A 19870-nucleotide genomic window follows, 5' to 3' on the forward strand; every position below is an offset into this window, starting at 1 on the left:
ACTGAATAGCTATGCAAGTGTGATATCAATTTCAATTTTTAACACACATGCAACAGTGTCTAAAACCATTTCTGCTTTGTCATTATGCCTTGTGTTGAATGCATGAGCCTTTATAAAATGTACATTGTCCTTCATGTCCTGTGAATCATTGGGTGTGACTGACAGTTATATTTCTGAACCTTGTGCTATTGTCACAAAAGGTGTCCATCTAAGATTTGGTCATCAAGAAGATATGCAAATAACCACATGTCGATGTACCAAACCATTTCTTTATTTAGTTCAACTTTTGCATAGAGTTTACAAACTATTTTAATACGAAATTTAAGACAAAAGTTATTTTATTGGTGTGGGAATGAATAAAGTAAGATAATTATTAGTTATATTATTGTTTATAGAGGTTGACCAGCATTAGTAATACATTGCACTAGTAATGTGGAAGACTAGACGAAGTCCTCTCTCCTCTGGGTCTTTACGGCTGGCAGTCATTCTTGGTCAACTGGATCGCTCCCAGCCAGGGGCGGCTCCACACCTCAAAGGTGCACTGGTTGGTCTGAGGAAACAGGAAGCAACAGGAGTTGGTATGATCACACACCCTTTCAGAAAGCATAACACCTGACAGAACGTTTGACGGACATTGCAGCCGACAGCCTGAGCTACAAATCACCTTGCATCATAAACTATTTATTATTTGTAGAGTCGTCAGGCAAAATGTACCCACAATGAATCATGATTATGCTCTCAAACACTGCCAACCGAGAGTATAGAAATGTCAACTGAAACTTCCCTTTGCAAACAACTCAATACTGAGCCAATAGTGAAATGGGTTACACGTTACAAGTAGGATTTCCTAACGGTTTATAAGTAGTTACCAATGTGTTCACTGTTTAAAAGGTTATAAACTAAAAATGAACCATTCTTAAGCTGTACATGAAGGAAGCACTGAGCTGAAGTACCAGTGTTAACACAAACAGATCTGGGACCAGGCTAGCCTAGTGGTCCTTACCGCAGCTGGGTCGTGGTGCACAGCGCAGTCCTTCTCCAAACCTCCCTTCCTGCACAGGGTCCTGGCCATCTGCACTGTGAAGATGTAATTCATCCCAGCTACCACCTGTAAGCAGAGGATGGTCAGCACGTCAGACCACGGACATAGAAATCACCCATCTTGAATGAGGAACCTGTTCTAGTGATTCTATTTCTATGGCTAGAACTGAACTACTAAAAACAGTGCAGATGACCACATGGTTTAAAAAATGAGTCCACTGCATAATGGTCAAGTGAGCATTGTTCACTGAGCCAGGGGATACATAAGGCAATGTTCATCTTAATCACATTAGTCCTAGCGTGTTTACTCCTGACAATAGGCTCCCATTGTCTCCACTCATCACCAACTATGTAAGGGATCAACGAGGAGCCATGTGTTCTATGGAAAACAATGAACGACGTGGAAGGCTCTTGTTCCACGACACTAAAGCGGAGTGGAACTGACCTTACACAGAGTTAAATTATTTTCCAGAGAATGGATAGAACTCTGAGTTGAATATTCCTTTTATGTCAAAACTATAATTTACCACAAGTGTGTTCACCATCCAGCAAAGTCGCTAGCAAGTTGACTAGATGGCTACAGTAGTTGCCATTGTAACCCAACAAACAGACTTGCTTGTTTAGCTAACCATCAGTCTTAGCAACATTTTACTTTTGCTTTCAAAAGTCACGCAAACGTTATTCCCCCAACTACAGCCATTTAATTCTATGGTTCAAACATTCCCTGCGTTATAAGTAATTATACAAACGGGTGGGTCTAATACTGGATGCTGATAGGTTTAAACCGCATTCCAGACATTGTTTTATTCCACAAATTAGCACCAGCTAAAGGTAGGATGTTGACCTGACTGTGCAAATCCACTTTCTCCAATCCACTTTCTAGTAAACCCAGCCAGGCAATTTATAAACTTCATCCACTGTATAAAAAATAAAAAATAAAAAAAATATCTAGACATTTGATCTCCAATTTCTTTTAGACCGGCATTTGATTTTCAACAGCGGAGGTTTGTCTAAACATTGCTGTCTGTCGCATCGGGAAGAGAGTTTCTCGGCCAGTCGAAATCACGAAGCAGCTGGTGTTGCTTTCATCGTCACCCCTACCTGGGTTCGAACCAGAGACCCTGTGCACACAACAACTGCCTCCCCACAATGCATCGTTACCTATCGCTCTGCAAGGGCCGCGAAGGAAACTACTTCAAGGTCTCAGAGCAATTCACGACACCGGTAGAGTCACTATTAGGGCGCACCTCGCTAACCATTTCACACCGGCATAGTTTTTAATGGATAAAGAAATACAGGTCAAATTAAATGCAGCTAGTTTTCTGCCCTTTCAGCTTCAATTTGAAGTGATTGTGTTAACTAGTTCCTCTGAACAACAGTGTCCTGACAAGAGAGCACATTACCTATGCCAGGTGAAATAGCACAGCTCTTTAGCTCATTGTTAAGTGTATATCCAAATACAATGTCACTACAAAACTTAAACGCAAATACTTTGCTGTTATTCTGTCTTCATAGTTACGTGACTAATTTAGCCATAGTTGGCAAGCAAGCAAGGGATAAGACTGTTGCCAACTAGTATTTCAATGGAACATTTTGAACGACCAGACCGGGGCAGCAACCGTAGACTTTTCGGGACTAAATCTCGTGAAATAATATGAATAATCAAAATAAAAGTTATGATACTATGTCAATCGTTATTTGAATATGTTGGTAACCCGTTGTATAAAAGTGATAAACGCCCTCGAAGCCGGTGTTTAGGACATATTGGCACGGTTTACCGGTCCTCGACCTCCTCCCAGGCCTAACACCTGTGCCAATATATCTTCCAAACACTGGTTTCCCAGGCAAAATGCAAAAACCCTGTCGGATGTGATCGAGGCGTAAAGTTAGTTAGCTTGCTACTTCCAGACACAAATGAGAACATCTGACCATTCCACTTGCACTGTTTTCTGGAGCGTCGGTGACCAACTGTGCTGCAGGCAACAATTTAATGACGAATTTTGGCCGACGTTTATTGACACCGGTCATATTCGATAGATGAATTTATGAATGAACATCATTAGTTATTCTGCCTCTGGCACACAGACGAGATTGTCCTGAAATCAGAGTAGATAGCCAGAGTGGATTTAACATCGACGTCATTCAACTAAATGAAAGAATCTATAAAAAAAGCGACTGACCTGTTTCTGAGCCTTGACAACCTTGGCCATCTGCCAAACATACAGGTCGTTTGTTCTCTTGTTGTATTCGGCCACTGCGAACTGCAGCGCGTCTCTGGTAGTTTGGTCCTTCATATCTGCGTCCATGACGCCCCCCGAGATCACATCGGCGCTCGCCACGATGAATGCCACCGCGAGCAAAGGAACGACGATCTTCCAATCCATGAGCATTTTTCACGTCTAATATCGATCTTTGTTGTAACTCCGATCGTATCAAGTAACGTTACACCACAACAACTCCTCGCCTCCGACGACTTTTATATGAACGTGTTGAGGTCACTTCTGATTGTTGAGAGGTGGGGCTGATTCTGACTCCACTAATAACATCAACACAAAAGCGACCGCCTCCATCACACCGACAGTGAGCTGTACGCAACAACAGTTATTAAATATTCACCTTTAGCTACTATTTCTGTCAAGCCATTAAACACATACAGTTTGGTGCAAAAGCCAACGTGTGCACCACATAACGAATTGCCTCCTCAACCCAAATGCTGCAAGGCAAATCACAGCTCTCCATTGGAAATGACTGTACTGTGATGAAACAGCAGAGAGCAGGTCTCGAACCTTCGACCTCGAGGTCCGGTGCGCTATTGACTGTGCCTCCAAAGCATGCTCAAGCGACAATGTCGATTTCCCGCGCGTATAAACCCAGGGTCGTCACAATAATAACTGTTGGTCTCTTCGATGCCTAAAAGAGGAGGAGGCCCCGAGAGATATCACGAAGCAAACTAGAGTTGCCCGTTTTGCAGAGCGGCTTACCCAGGTTATTTGCATGGCTGTAGGCTAAGCTACATAATTCAGCAATGGATGTAAAAAAAAAAAATCTAAATCACACTGAACTAAATAGGCCTTAGGCTTTATTGGCTTTAGGGATGACTGGCTATTTATACGTTCCAGCATTAGGCCTACTGTTAGACGTTCTCGGTGTATTAAACAGTGGTTTCTTACTTGACAGGAGGTGTCAAACTCATTCCACTGAGGGCCGAGTGACAGCCACTTTTATATTTCTTCTTTCGATTAAGACCTAGACAACCAGGTGAGGGTAGTTCCTTACTAATTAGTGACCTTAATTCATCATTCAAGAAAACAGGTAGAGCGAAAACCCACAGACACTCTGCCTTCCTTGGAATGAGTTTTACATGGGGATAGGTTAAATTCGTGATTTGACTTCTGTGCTGGTTATTTCGCCTATGGTGACTGGCCTCAAGTTATTGATGATAGAAACCTGAGAAATGAAATTTGAATTGTATTTTCTTTTGATCGTGGTCATAATGTCAATAGTCTAGTGAAATGGTGCTTTCACGACAACTGGCAACTCGGGGGCAAAAACGATTTCCGAGTTCAGCTGATTTTTGAACCCGACAAACGTTCAGACTTCGGTCAATGACGCACAGACAGGAGCGCACTTTGAAACTGCATGACTCGAGTAACCATGCAGACAATTGACGTTCTGAAGTGAGTACTTCTTTTATGTGGATAAATAGGGCGTATTTAATCAAACTATTGCTTAAGAGTATATTCATCGTCTATAGATGTGGCTAAGACTAAAGAGGTCAAGGGAACGCAGACAGTCAGGATAGAAGGACTGCGTGTTGGGGGCGTACGGTCAACAAACAAAATGGATATTCGTCAAATCGCGATCGATGTATTGTAACAGGCCCATAATTTGGTAACCATTGTTCGATTTGGATATATTTGGCTGTTTTCGCTGCATAACATTAAGAAATCGTCCCTTTTTTACCTCTGTGTGAAATACCACATTTTATTTCCTGGGGGGCAATGAGTGGGTTTGGGAGGTTAAACGAAAGAGTTAAATTCCCATGTGCTAAAATAAAAAACTAGTTAAATGCGTTTCCATCGCATTTTCATCTACTGCTAGTTTGGAAACGTTTTGCAATGGGGTGGCCTAGTAACCGTAAGGTTGCAAGTTCAAATCCCCGAGCTGACAAGGTAAAAATCTGTTGTTCTGCCCCTGAACAGGCAGGTAACCCACTAGGCCGTCATTGAAAATAATAATTGGTTCTTAACTGACTTGCCTAGTAAAATAAACAAAAATAAATATAGCGAATCTCTGGTTTTGGCAACAGCTCGTAGATACGGTAGGCTGCCTACATGATGAGATTATTATGGACAAAAGAGAGAAATGTTTGTTTGTCAAACGGCAGACAAGCATTGATGATCATGTCACCAGAATAAGACCCTCGTTATATTTTGGAACCAGGCATCAAGTTTATCACCTTGCACATTCATCATAATTGATTGAATCGCCAGCCTAATAAACTGCATGCTTTCCCAACGAGTAGTAGTGGACGGACCAAACGACATGGCATTACTTGATTTCAAATTTGCTATGATTATGGTGGTTATTATGTCAATATTTGCGCATAAAAGCATTTCCACCGACGTTTCTCGAATAATTAATTTTACAGACAAAAATATCGCACCTTGTCTAGCGTGTTTTGTCGACATTTAGAAAGTTTACCTACAAATGTTCTGTTTTCATCAGGCCTGTCGTTATGTTGTTTTAATATGTACTTTATGCGCATAGAATGGAAACCTGGTTCGTGACACTAACCTTTTTTTTACATTTCCGGGTTGTTTGTGTGTTGTATTCCAGACAGGCCCTCTCCAGCCTGGATCCTACCCAGCAGCAGCAGCTATTGGTGGCCGGGTCTGCGGTGGCCGTGGGCGGGCTGCTGACCTGTTATTACTGGGTGTATCAAGGCACGAAGACCAAGTGCATTCCAATAGGGGATGGGTGGTGGGGGGCAGGAGAGAAGCCTCAGTCAGAGGATGAGAAGGTTTTCCCCTTTCAGGTCCAGACTTCCGATGAAGAGATACAGGTACGTATCAAGTTCATAGTTGCTGCAAGTCTTACTGTCCGTTTCTGGGCACTAACTGGTTCAATCCACTTTGTTTAAACTTAATTTGCCAACATATTGTGACATGGAATCTATATGTAAAATACATTTAGATTGGAAAGAAGTCAAATGTTGTTCGAGGGTGAAATTTCAACCACAGGATTATGACATGACAACCAAATTTCAACCACAGGATTATGTCATCATGATAACCAAATTTCAACAGGCAATTGTATATAATATGTTTAATTTGTATATTTAAAACAATGTCAGATCATAATTTCTATCCACTGTTGTAAAAATAAAAACTGTCGGGGAAAAACCAATAGGCTGGGCAGCACCTCCTGGTGGAGAAATGATGTATCTACAGCTACCCTTTGGTATCCCATCCAGGGTATTATCCAAGCACAGCCATTATATTTATCACAGACTATTACAAATGTGCTATCAGGAGAAGGATTGTTGTGAGATCTCCAGTTAAAAATGAAATAGATTCACTGTCACTATTAAAGTCATTCCAAAGGGAAGGTGTAACAGAGCAAATGAAATGGGACTTTATCTCTCATACAGCATCGATGAGACTATTTAGCCCTGCATTAGTAAAATCATCAACAGCTATTGTTTAAATTCAACCCAGAATTGAATTAAACTTAGACAATAGAATTGGCCAAATGTTTCAACCTCTGGTTGATGTAAAATTTAGTGATATTGAATTGTTTGGTTGTCAACGCAATGTATCTTCTGCTTGTATAGTTTGATCTGTGCCAATGACAGGAGGAATAGTGACCAGTAGCAGGATCAATAGATACTAATATATACATATAAACAGGATCAATATATACATGTAAACAGGAGGAATAGTGACCAGTAGCAGGATCAATAGATACTAATATATACATGTAAACAGGAGGAATAGTGACCAGTAGCAGGATCAATAGATACTAATATATACATGTAAACAGGAGGAATAGTGACCAGTAGCAGGATCAATAGATACTAATATATACATGTAAACAGGATCAATAGATACTAATATATACATGTAAACAGGATCAATAGATACTAATATATACATATAAACAGGATCAATATATACATGTAAACAGGAGGAATTAGTGACCAGTAGCAGGATCAATAGATACTAATATATACATATAAACAGGATCAATATATACATGTAAACAGGAGGAATTAGTGACCAGTAGCAGGATCAATAGATACTAATATATACATATAAACAGGATCAATATATACATGTAAACAGGAGGAATTAGTGACCAGTAGCAGGATCAATAGATACTAATATATACATATAAACAGGATCAATATATACATGTAAACAGGAGGAATTAGTGACCAGTAGCAGGATCAATAGATACTAATATATACATATAAACAGGATCAATATATACATGTAAACAGGAGGAATTAGTGACCAGTAGCAGGATCAATAGATACTAATATATACATATAAACAGGATCAATATATACATGTAAACAGGAGGAATTAGTGACCAGTAGCAGGATCAATAGATACTAATATATACATATAAACAGGATCAATATATACATGTAAACAGGAGGAATTAGTGACCAGTAGCAGGATCAATAGATACTAATATATACATATAAACAGGATCAATATATACATGTAAACAGGAGGAATTAGTGACCAGTAGCAGGATCAATAGATACTAATATATACATATAAACAGGATCAATATATACATGTAAACAGGAGGAATTAGTGACCAGTAGCAGGATCAATAGATACTAATATATACATATAAACAGGATCAATATATACATGTAAACAGGAGGAATTAGTGACCAGTAGCAGGATCAATAGATACTAATATATACATATAAACAGGATCAATATATACATGTAAACAGGAGGAATTAGTGACCAGTAGCAGGATCAATAGATACTAATATATACATGTAAACAGGAGGAATTAGTGACCAGTAGCAGGATCAATAGATACTAATATATACATGTAAACAGGATCAATATATACATGTAAACAGGAGGAATTAGTGACCAGTAGCAGGATCAATAGATACTAATATATACATATAAACAGGATCAATATATACATGTAAACAGGAGGAATTAGTGACCAGTAGCAGGATCAATAGATACTAATATATACATATAAACAGGATCAATATATACATGTAAACAGGAGGAATTAGTGACCAGTAGCAGGATCAATAGATACTAATATATACATATAAACAGGATCAATATATACATGTAAACAGGAGGAATTAGTGACCAGTAGCAGGATCAATAGATACTAATATATACATATAAACAGGATCAATATATACATGTAAACAGGAGGAATTAGTGACCAGTAGCAGGATCAATAGATACTAATATATACATATAAACAGGATCAATATATACATGTAAACAGGAGGAATAGTGACCAGTAGCAGGATCAATAGATACTAATATATACATGTAAACAGGAGGAATTAGTGACCAGTAGCAGGATCAATAGATACTAATATATACATGTAAACAGGATCAATAGATACTAATAATGATAGTGTAGTGAAAACGCATAGGAAATTCAATGAACTTTGATCTTTTTGAGTGGGGTTGTATAGGTTGTAATCTCATTGATCGTCTCAACTAAATATTATCCATGTTGAAATGACGTGGTGTGCCCAGGGAGTTATGGTTGAGGATCTTTTAATTTCATGTGATAATCAAGGGAACATGTAACTTTGACCACAACAGGCCTAACACAGGTCTTCCTCCTCCATCATCATCCTCCTCTACAGGACTTGTATGACCGTATTGACAGGACTCGGTACACTGAACCACTGGAGGACACGGGCTTCCAGTACGGCTTTAACTCTACTTACCTGAAGAAGGTGGTCTCCCACTGGAGGCATCAATTTAACTGGAAGAAGCAGATTGCAATACTCAACAAGTATCCTCAATTCAAAACCAATATCGAGGGTCAGTAGACCTTGATGATCACATCATGATCTTTATAGTGGCAGTTTCTGTCTCTCACTCTGTTTGGCATTTGTCAGACGTTATCATTAAAGTCAGTTTAAATGTTGACATAAAGAATAAGGCATTTATAAAAGGCTCATAGATGCTTATAACAAGTTACCCCAATGTTTTACCCACTGCTCCCCGTCCTCTAACCCCCTGACTCCTCTTCCTTCAGGATTGGATGTACACTTCATCCATGTGCGTCCACCTCATCGTGAGGGCCAGAGGGTGTTGCCTCTAATGCTGGTGCATGGCTGGCCTGGCTCTGTCTATGAGTTCTATAGGATCCTGCCCTTACTCACTAACTCGCTGGACAGTCTGGCTTTCGAAGTCATCTGCCCCTCCATCCCAGGATATGGCTTCTCCGAGGCCCCTCATAAGCAAGGTGAGGACTCGCTTATGGGGCATAAGCATTCTTTAAAGCAGGGGTGTCTAACTCACTCTGCCGCAGGGGCCTCATTCGGTCTTCAACGAGGTCCAAACGGCTGCACTGAAAATGTGTTATATATATATATATGTATGTGTGTGTATATACACATACTCACCGTCAATAACTGACAGCCTAGCTTTCATTTAGGTGAATATTAGCGAGCTGGACACAGTCAGGAAACTGTACAAATGTACACTGAACAAAAATCTGAATGCAACATGCAAAGGGTTGGTCCCATGTTTCATGAGCTGTAATAAAATTACCCAGACATTTTCCATACACACAAAAAGCTTATTTCTGAATGTTGTCCACAAATGAGTTTACATCCCTGTGGCATATCAACTTACTAATTAAACAGCATGATCATTACACAGGTGCACCTTGTTCTGAGGACAATAGAAAGCCACTCTAAAATGTACAGTATTGTCACACAACACAATGACACAGATGCCTCAAGTTGAGGGTGTGTGTAATTGGCATGTTGACTGCAGGATTGTCAACCAGGAATGGCCACCAGAGCTGTTGCCTTAAAATTGAATGTTAATTTCTCTACCATAAGCTGCCTCCAACATTGTTTTAGAGAATCTGGCAGTACATCCAACCTGCCTCACAACCACAGACCACTTGTAGCCAGCCCAGGACCTCCACAACGGGCTTTGTCACCTGCGGGATCGTATGAGACCAGCCACCCAGACAGCTGAATGAACTGGGTTTACACAACCGAAGAATTTCTGCACAAACGGTCAGAAACGTCTCAGGAAGCTCATCTGCGTGCCCGTCGTCCTCCCCAGGGTCTTGACCTGACACAGTTTGGCGTCGTAACTGACTTCAGAGAGCAAATGCTCATCTTCGATGGCCACTGGCACGCTAAGTGACTTATTATGTAACTCTATCTGGTTCTATCAACTCCACACCACAGTAATACAGGGTTAGGTTACAGTAACCCCATCATGACAGGCTGGAGGAGTTTTAGAACCTAGAATAGCAATAAATATCCCACTAATACTGTTTCTTTTTTTTATTAATCAAGCAAGGAGATTCAAGGTTTTGTTTTTGTTATTTTCTGATTGTGGTAATTCATCTTTTTGGCTTTTTAACCCAGCCCTATTTAGTAAAGTTACTATTAGTTCACTACACTAGGAATAGATGAGTTACTAAGGGCTATGGTCTTCTGTGGTGTCATACTAAAGTATCTGCTCGTCTTCTGTGGTGTCCCTCCCTGCAGGGTTTAACTCTCTGGCTGCAGCGAGGGTCTTCCACAAGCTGATGGAGCGTCTGGGTTTCTCAGACTATTATCTGCAGGGAGGAGACTGGGGCGCAATCATCACTACTAACATGGCCCAGATGAAGCCAGAGTAAGAACAATTCTCCTCTTTTCTAGATAAGTGCATTTTCACATTCCCCTTCATGAATTTTAAGGCATATAATTGATGTAACCATTGGCCATTGTAACCATCTGTTAGGTGGGAACAATATGGTGGAAGCACCTCCTTCAGATACACAGCTCCACCACTATACTGATTCTACCTATCCAGACCCTTCAGATACACAGCACCTCCACTATACTGATTCTACCTATCCAGACCCTTCAGATACACAGCACCTCCACTATACTGATTCTACCTATCCAGACCCTTCAGATACACAGCACCTCCACTATACTGATTCTACCTATCCAGACCCTTCAGATACACAGCTCCACCACTATACTGATTCTACCTATCCAGACCCTTCAGATACACAGCTCCACCACTATACTGATTCTACCTATCCAGACCCTTCAGATACACAGCACCTCCACTATACTGATTCTACCTATCCAGACCCTTCAGATACACAGCACCTCCACTATACTGATTCTACCTATCCAGACCCTTCAGATACACAGCTCCACCACTATACTGATTCTACCTATCCAGACCCTTCAGGTACACAGCTCCACCACTATAGTGATTCTACCTATCCAGACCCTTCAGATACACAGCTCCACCACTATACTGATTCTACCTATCCAGACCCTTCAGATACACAGCTCCACCACTATAGTGATTCTACCTATCCAGACCCTTCAGATACACAGCACCACCACTATACTGATTCTACCTATCCAGACCCTTCAGATACACAGCTCCACCACTATACTGATTCTGCCTATCCAGACCCTTCAGATACACAGCTCCACCACTATACTGATTCTACCTATCCAGACCCTTCAGATTACACAGCTCCACCACTATACTGATTCTACCTATCCAGACCCTTCAGATTACACAGCTCCACCACTATACTGATTCTACCTATCCAGACCCTTCAGATACACAGCTCCACCACTATACTGATTCTACCTATCCAGACCCTTCAGATACACAGCACCACCACTATACTGATTCTACCTATCCAGACCCTTCAGATTACACAGCTCCACCACTATACTGATTCTACCTATCCAGACCCTTCAGATACACAGCTCCACCACTATACTGATTCTACCTATCCAGACCCTTCAGATTACACAGCTCCACCACTATACTGATTCTACCTATCCAGACCCTTCAGATTACACAGCTCCACCACTATACTGATTCTACCTATCCAGACCCTTCAGATTACACAGCTCCACCACTATACTGATTCTACCTATCCAGACCCTTCAGATACACAGCACCTCCACTATACTGATTCTACCTATCCAGACCCTTCAGATTACACAGCTCCACCACTATACTGACTATAGACCCTTCAGATTCCACCACTATACTGATTCTACCTATCCAGACCCTTCACATCTGCAAATATCTAAGGGTTAGGGTGGTGTATCCCGAACTCGCTCCTGGGGACTCCAAGGTGTGCACATTTGGGTGTTTGCTGTACAACACTACACAGCTGATTTAACTCATTGAGATTGAGTATTTGAATTAACTGTGTAGTGCTAGAGCAAAGAAGTACACAACGTGTACCCATTGTGGTCCCCAGGACTGAGTTTGGGAAACGCTAGGTCACGGGGACATTTAGTGTACGCAGAATAAAATGTCTGAACATCAACACTGTAACCATCAAGCAGAAAGATTTCTCTGTTGGATGACCACATGTTATATCTTCTCTTCCTGTGTTACTGTGTAGGTGTGTGAAGGGTCTCCACCTCAACATGTTAACTAACAAAATGAGGGGGTTCGGTGTCCTGTTTTCAATCCTGATTGGCCGCTACCTGCCCTGGCTGGTTGGGTTCACCCGGGAGGATGTCAGGAGGTTGTTTGGTTCAGTAGGTTTCATGGAAAGGAACTTCTATGAGATCATCAGAGAGACTGGCTACCTGCACATCCAGGGCACCAAACCAGACTCCGCTGGTGAGAATGTCATCACAACTTTTTTTTTACCTGATATTTCACCTGGCGTTTTGATGATCCGCAACTCCCAGGCTTGTTGTTTGAGCATGAGACTGAATGGACTGCTTTGTTGGGTCAGTTTTTACCATCGGTCTGTAGTACTCGTCACACCACCACACACACCTGGTGATATGCTTGATCCAGACTTGCTGCAGCTCTCTGTCCCCCTGATTGCTGAATCATTAACCCATATTTCAAAGCACTTCATGGCTACAGACCTTGAGTGCTACGGGTCAGTAGTCATTTAGGCAGGTTACCTTGGCCATTCTTGGGCACAGGGACTTTGGTAATCTGCTTGAAACGTGTAGGTATTACAGATTCTGTCAGGGAGAGGTTGAAAATGTCAGGTTAGACACTTGCCAGTTGGTCAGCGCAGCGTAAACGTCCTGCTAATCCGTGTGGCCCTGTGGCCTTGTGAATGTTGACCTGTTTTTAAAGGTGTACTCGCATCGGCTACGGAGGGCATGGTCACACAGCCGTCTGGAACAGCTGTTGCTCTCATGGAACTGTGTTCCACACAAGATCTATCAAGGTCTAAGAACTATCTTCAAAATGGTCTTACATTTATGTTTCGGTGCCTCCAGGGCAATTCAGAAAGCTGATTGATGACCGTAATACTGATGAATGTCTTTTTTTTATGATTGTTTTTCTTTCTGTTTGGGGTTTGTATTTTGTGTGTTTTGTATTGTATTTCAAGGCTGTAAAAGAGACCATGGTTTCAGTATGACTCCCTGGTAAAATAAATTAATGTAAGGACACAGACCTCTGATCGTTTAGCTGTAGTAGTCGTACTAATCATATTGTGAAATGTCTCCCCCTGCAGGTTGTGGAGTGAATGACTCCCCAGTAGGCCTGGCTGCTTACATACTGGAGAAGTTCTCCACCTGGACTGACTTCAACAACAGGGACTTGGAAGATGGGGGGCTGGAGAGGTACAAGCTACAGTTCAGCCTGTTTACTTTGGGTTGTGAGTGTAGAAATATGTACTTTTTAGGGGGTAAATATATTGCTGTCCCATCAATTACTCTTCATCAAAGGGTCAGATCTGCCAAAACTGTAGGGGAAACATTCAATACAACTTTATTTGTCCCAGCAAAACAATGAACCTATTCTATTTGGATGCACATGTTGCCTTGATAGCATCCAGTCACAGTCCTATTCACATGACAGCAAATGGGAAAAACTAACTGAAACAGGGACTTCCTGGGTTGTATTTATTAGTGCCCACTGTAGCAAAACATGTTGCAACTGGAAAAGTGTTTCTTATTGGAGAATGAATAAAACCCAGGGCTGTTGATTGGTTCATTGAGAGAGCCTGGTTCCTGTGTTTTAGGAAGTTCACCCTGGACGACCTGCTGACCAACATCATGATCTACTGGACCACCGGCTCCATCGTGTCCTCCATGAGGTTCTACAAGGAGAACTTAAAGACCAACATTGACAACAGACTGGATAATCAGTGAGTTTGTATGTGTGGTGGCAGAGTTCTCCAGTATGACACAGGCTGTTCCTACAGGGCCTGTCCATTTAATATGACCTGGGCTGTTCCTACAGGGCCTGTCCATTTAATATGACACGGGCTGTTCCTACAGGGTCTGTCCAGTTTAATATGGTCTTACATTTATGTTTGGTGCCTCCACACGGGCTGTTCCTACAGGGCCTGTCCATTTAATATGACACGGGCTGTTCCTGGTTTCAGGGCCTGTCCATTTAATATGACACGGGCTGTTCCTAATCAGGGTCTGTCCAGTTTAATATGACACGGGCTGTTCCTACAGGGTCTGTCCAGTTTAATATGACACGGGCTGTTCCTACAGGGCCTGTCCATTTAATGACACGGGCTGTTCCTACAGGGTCTGTCCAGTTTAATATGACATGGTCTGTCCATTTAATATGACACGGGCTGTTCCTACAGGGTATGTCCAGTTTAATATGACAGGCTGTTCCTACAGGGTCTGTCCATTTAATATGACCTGGGCTGTTTTCTTACAGGGTCTGTCCAGTTTAATATGACACGGGCTGTTCCTACAGGGCCTGTCCATTTAATATGACACGGGCTGTTCCTACAGGGCCTGTCCATTTAATATGACACGGGCTGTTCCTATGTCCATTTAATATGACACGGGCTGTTCCTACAGGGTCTGTCCAGTTTAATATGACACGGGCTGTTCCTACAGGGTCTGTCCAGTTTAATATGACACGGGCTGTTCCTACAGGGCCTGTCCATTTAATGACACGGGCTGTTCCTACAGGGTCTGTCCAGTTTAATATGACATGGGGCTGTCCATTTAATATGACACGGGCTGTTCCTACAGGGTATGTCCAGTTTAATATGACAGGCTGTTCCTACAGGGTCTGTCCATTTAATATGACCTGGGCTGTTCCTACAGGGTCTGTCCAGTTTAATATGACACGGGCTGTTCCTACAGGGTCTGTCCATTTAATATGACACGGGCTGTTCCTACAGGGTCTGTCCATTTAATATGACACGGGCTGTTCCTACAGGGTCTGTCCATTTAATATGACACGGGCTGTTCCTACAGGGCCTGTCCATTTAATATGACACGGGCTGTTCCTACAGGGCCTGTCCATTTAATATGACACGGGCTGTTCCTAAAAAAACATTGAGACACTATTTAATAATATGCCAATGGACGTATAGTACATGTTGTAGTTTTATGATCCTTGTGGGACTTGAACACATGATCATTCTTGCTTTGTGTTTTGATAACAGGCTCCCAATAATGAGATGTTCTAGGTGGTTGTTTTCTACCTGCTTTAGTTGAATGCACTGATTGTGAGACACTCTGCTAAAACTGTCTGTTATGACTAAAATGTAAATGTGGTGTTTGTTAACCTGTCTCTCGTGTCCTCAGCATGGGGGTGTATGTGCCTACAGGTCTGGCGGCGTTCCCCAACGAGGTAAGGCACGTGCCCCAGTCTTGGGCCAGAGACAGGTTCAGGAACATCTACTCCTACTCTTACATGCCCCGAGGAGGCCACTTCGCTGCCTTCGAGGAGCCACAGCTCCTGGCTGACGACCTGCTGCAGTTTGTGAAGAAGGTGGAGAAGTTGTAGAGTTGATGGATACAAGAGGTCGACTCTCCCCTCCTGCCAAGTGACTGGAAGAAAAACCAGCAGGACTGCAGAACGTGATGACACTACAGCTTGGAATTGTAGCTTTGTACTAAAAACATTTAAATGTTAATCGAAGATTAATAATCAGAAGCACTGTCTGATTATCAGGTAAATACTGGGTCAATCATTGATGTTAACACTGCAATATGAGCATGCTCAGTGATTGAGTTGGCATAATATTAAGACTATACAGTCAACATAATGGACCTATACTGTAATAATGAAATGATCAGCACTTCACTACAGATGTCTTGAAATTCAGATAACAAATGTCTTACAGATTGCAAAAAAAAAAAACTGAAAGCAGCCTCAATCACAGATGTCTGTTATTTTCTTGTTGCAATAATGAAATACTGCTATAGTATACTACTGCTGTCCTGATATAGCATACTATACTACTGCTGTAATCATGTCTATTGTGACGACCCTGTAAGGCAGGGATGTCAAACTCAGTCCACAGAGGGCCAAGTGTCTGTGGGTTTTTCCTTTCAATTAAGACCAAGACAACCAGGTGAGAGGAGTTCCTTACTAATTAGTGACCTTCATTAATCAAGGGAGGAGTTTGACAGGTGCTGTAATGTCTTCCTGATCAGTCTAATATTTGTGGGGCTGGTTCACAGGAGTGACCTGGACACAGCTTAAGTTCACAAGGGAGTAGCGACAACACCTGTAGACACTCAGCCCTCCGTGGAACAAGTTTGACACTTCCTGTTTAGTGTCTGATATTTGTGGGGCTGGTTCCCAGGAGTGACCTGGACACAGCTTGAGTTTAGTCCTGGACTAAAAATATATTTCAATGGTAGTGTTCCATTGAGCATGGTTTTTAGTCTCGGTCAAGATTAAGCCTAATCTATGTCCCGGAAACCATGATGACTGTTCTGTGGACCCCAGGAAGACCAGCAGTCACCAAGCGGTCAGCTTATGAGGATCCAAATAAACAAATTAAATTAACATCCACAAGTCAATAACTCACAAGATGTTGAACACAAGATTAAACCTTTGTATGCTGCAAAATGTGTATAATTCAAATGAACTATGTAATTTAGTGATTCAGTTTAGACTGACAACCAGTACATTCACATTTTAAAATAAATAGCAAAGGATATTTACAAGCAAATAGGCAGGATTTGATCAGTAAGGTGGCTGTCAATGACTTTCAGTTCATCCCAGCTTTCTCCTAGATCAGCACTCCTACTCTGAGAAACGTTATGATCATGGCCTCCTGTCATCTCATACTATGGCTGTGGTTGGGAATATTTTCATTGTCACTTGCTGAAGCCTTTGATAGCCATGGGGGTCCTGAAACCACACAACCCTGCCAGTCCGTCTGCCCTCCTCCCAGAGAGGGCCCAGACCTAGAGACACGAGACAGAGCACGATAACGTGTCTCTTCACCCGCGTGGGGAACTTAACATCCAGTTTGGGTCGGAAGCACCCCACAGTCCCTATGGGCCAGATCCATGGCCCTGTGCCGGACAGATTTAGCGTCAGACAAATCAAGTTCCCTTGTTTTTTGGCCGACGTTTACTGACCCCGGTCCTATTAGACAAGTGTCGTACATTAACTAAAACATTTACCTTTGTAAAGAATTGCTATTTTCTTATGCAAGTGATCAGCCTACTGCTAAATACATGGCTACAACTCACAGTAAAGCCTGTGGGGTCCCCTACAGGATAGCTCCCACATTACACACTGCCAAACCAGCGCACACACCAAATTTCCCCCTTTAGCTGAACATTGTGTGACGGCGGGATTCTAGAGTGACGGACGGCCCAGCTGAGCCAATGGCGGAAGACTACAGACTACACCCCAGCTGAACCAATCCAAAGATCCGATCTCCCAGGATCAACCTACTTTCTGTTTTGTATAAATTGTATTGTAACGGTTCACTCTTTCTCTTTTCCTGCTGTTCTGTGCGAGCGAATGGGAGAGCCGTATTTACGTGTACCAGATATTCTCACTCTGAATAAACTGTCGCTTGTCGTACACATTTTACCACCTTGTCTGAATCGATCCTTAACCGGCTCACCCTTCTAATATCTTTTTATCAACACCTTTCTGCCGCATTCGGAGTGCGTTAATAAATTCACTGGTCTATAATAAGATTTTTCAACCGAGGAAACTACGCTACACAACGAACGACCAACATTTTGTCTTCGTTCAACTGATAAAAAGGGACTGACCTGTTTCTGAACCTTGACAACCTTGGCCATCTGCCAAACATACAGGTCGTTTGTTCTCTTGTTGTATTCGGCCACAGCGAACTGCAGCGCGTCTCTGGTAGTTTGGTCCTTCATATCTGCGTCCACGACGCCCCCCGGTGTCCCAGCGGCGCTCGTCACGATGAATGCCACCGCGAGCAAAGGAACGACGATCTTCCAATTCATGAGCATTTTTCCCGTCTGATATCGATCTTTAATTGTAACTCCGATCGTATCAAGTAACGTTACACCACAACAAATCCTCGCCTCCGACGACTTTTATATGAACGTGTTGAGGTCACTTCTGATTGTTGAGGGGTGGGGCTTGATTCCACTAATCACTTCAATTAAAAACCTAACGCCTCCATCACACCGACAGTGAGAAAACCGCGCTAATTGGGACGAAGCATCGTCTGGATATGTGTGCTACAAAAGTTACCATTTCTATCAAACCATTTAATGCATACAGTTTAGAGTGGCACGCCCCGTTTTATTTGCTTGTGTAACGGCTAGCGTAGTTATCGGTGACGTCACTTGCTCTGAGACCTTGAAGTAGTGATTAACGATGCTTGGTGACTGTTGTTGATGTGTGCTGGTTCGCGCGAGGTCTAAGTTATACTGTTACAGCTATATTTAGAATCTAATTTTACCTTAATTTTACCTTTATTTAACCAGGCAAGTCAGTTAAGAACATATTCTTATTTTCAATGACGGCCTAGGAACAGTGGGTTAACTGCCTGTTCAGGGGCAGAACGACAGATTTGTACCTTGTCAGCTCGGGGGTTTGAACTCGCAACCTTCCGGTTGCGTTAGTCCAACGCTCTAACCACTAGGCTACCGCCCCTATATAACTCACAATGGAAATATATTATTAAATGAGAGCCTGCACAGCAATGGATTTCTTAAAATACAATTTCTCTTTTATATAAGTGTCGCTAAACTAAATGGGACTATGCTTTGTCTTTAGGGCAGATTGGCTATTAATACATTCTAGCATTAAGCCTACCGTTAGACCACAGTTAGAAGTTACCAGTGTCTTTGACATTAGACAGTGGTTACTTACAAGCTAGGCCTGGCAAGGACTGTCAAACTCATTCCACTGAGGGCAGAGTGTCAGCGGGCTTTTGGTTTGTCTTTCAATTAAGACCTAGATACCAGGAAAGGGTAGTTCCTTACTAGTTAGTGACCTTAATTCATCAATCAAGAACGAGGGTAGAAAACCCACAGACACTGCCCACCTTGGAATGAGTTTTACATGGGGCTAGGCTTTATTCGTGATTTGACTTCTGTGCTTGCTATTTAGCCCATGGTGACTGGCCTCAACTTATTGATGATACAAACCTGAGAAATGAAATTAGAATTAAGAATTGTACTTTCTTATCATCGTGGTTATAATGTCAATAGTCGAGTGAAATGGTGATTCCACGACAACTGGCAACTCGGGAGGGGAAAAGAGGTCAAATGAAGACGTCAGTGATCGGATTCTCAGGTCGGAAAGTCTGAACTCTAGAAAGGTGCGCAGTGTCCCGACTTCCAAGTTGGATCACCGTTCAAAAATATTTTCCCAGCCGG

General features: G+C 42.2%; 2 protein-coding genes across 4 annotated transcripts; one reads left to right on the plus strand and one right to left on the minus strand.

Annotated features, from left to right (window-relative positions):
• Positions 1–249: 249 nt before the first annotated feature.
• On the minus strand, positions 250–18551 carry LOC118402700 (cystatin-like). Of its 2 annotated transcripts, none has more exons than XM_052477621.1 (3): positions 18281–18551; positions 1004–1108; positions 250–550 (listed from the first exon to the last, which is right to left on the minus strand). In XM_052477621.1, exons 1-3 carry the CDS (start codon positions 18488–18490, stop codon positions 470–472), a joined length of 396 nt encoding a protein of 131 aa, XP_052333581.1. In that variant the 5' UTR covers positions 18491–18551; the 3' UTR covers positions 250–469. The 2 variants fall into 2 exon arrangements, with proteins under 2 accessions (XP_052333581.1, XP_035656774.1); XM_035800881.2 differs by lacking the exon at positions 18281–18551 and adding an exon at positions 3222–3528.
• On the plus strand, positions 4353–18092 carry ephx5 (epoxide hydrolase 5). Of its 2 annotated transcripts, XM_052477618.1 has the most exons (9): positions 4353–4718; positions 5881–6106; positions 8924–9104; positions 9322–9531; positions 10802–10931; positions 12697–12920; positions 13783–13891; positions 14293–14418; positions 15836–18092. In XM_052477618.1, the coding sequence occupies exons 1-9, from the start codon at positions 4681–4683 to the stop codon at positions 16035–16037; spliced, it is 1446 nt and encodes a 481-aa protein (XP_052333578.1). In that variant the 5' UTR covers positions 4353–4680; the 3' UTR covers positions 16038–18092. The 2 variants fall into 2 exon arrangements, with proteins under 2 accessions (XP_052333578.1, XP_052333577.1); XM_052477617.1 differs by lacking the exon at positions 4353–4718 and having other exon boundaries at positions 5798–6106.
• Positions 18552–19870: the final 1319 nt, after the last annotated feature.

This window comes from Oncorhynchus keta, chromosome 24 (assembly GCF_023373465.1).
Source record: "Oncorhynchus keta strain PuntledgeMale-10-30-2019 chromosome 24, Oket_V2, whole genome shotgun sequence".
NCBI lineage: Eukaryota > Metazoa > Chordata > Actinopteri > Salmoniformes > Salmonidae > Oncorhynchus > Oncorhynchus keta.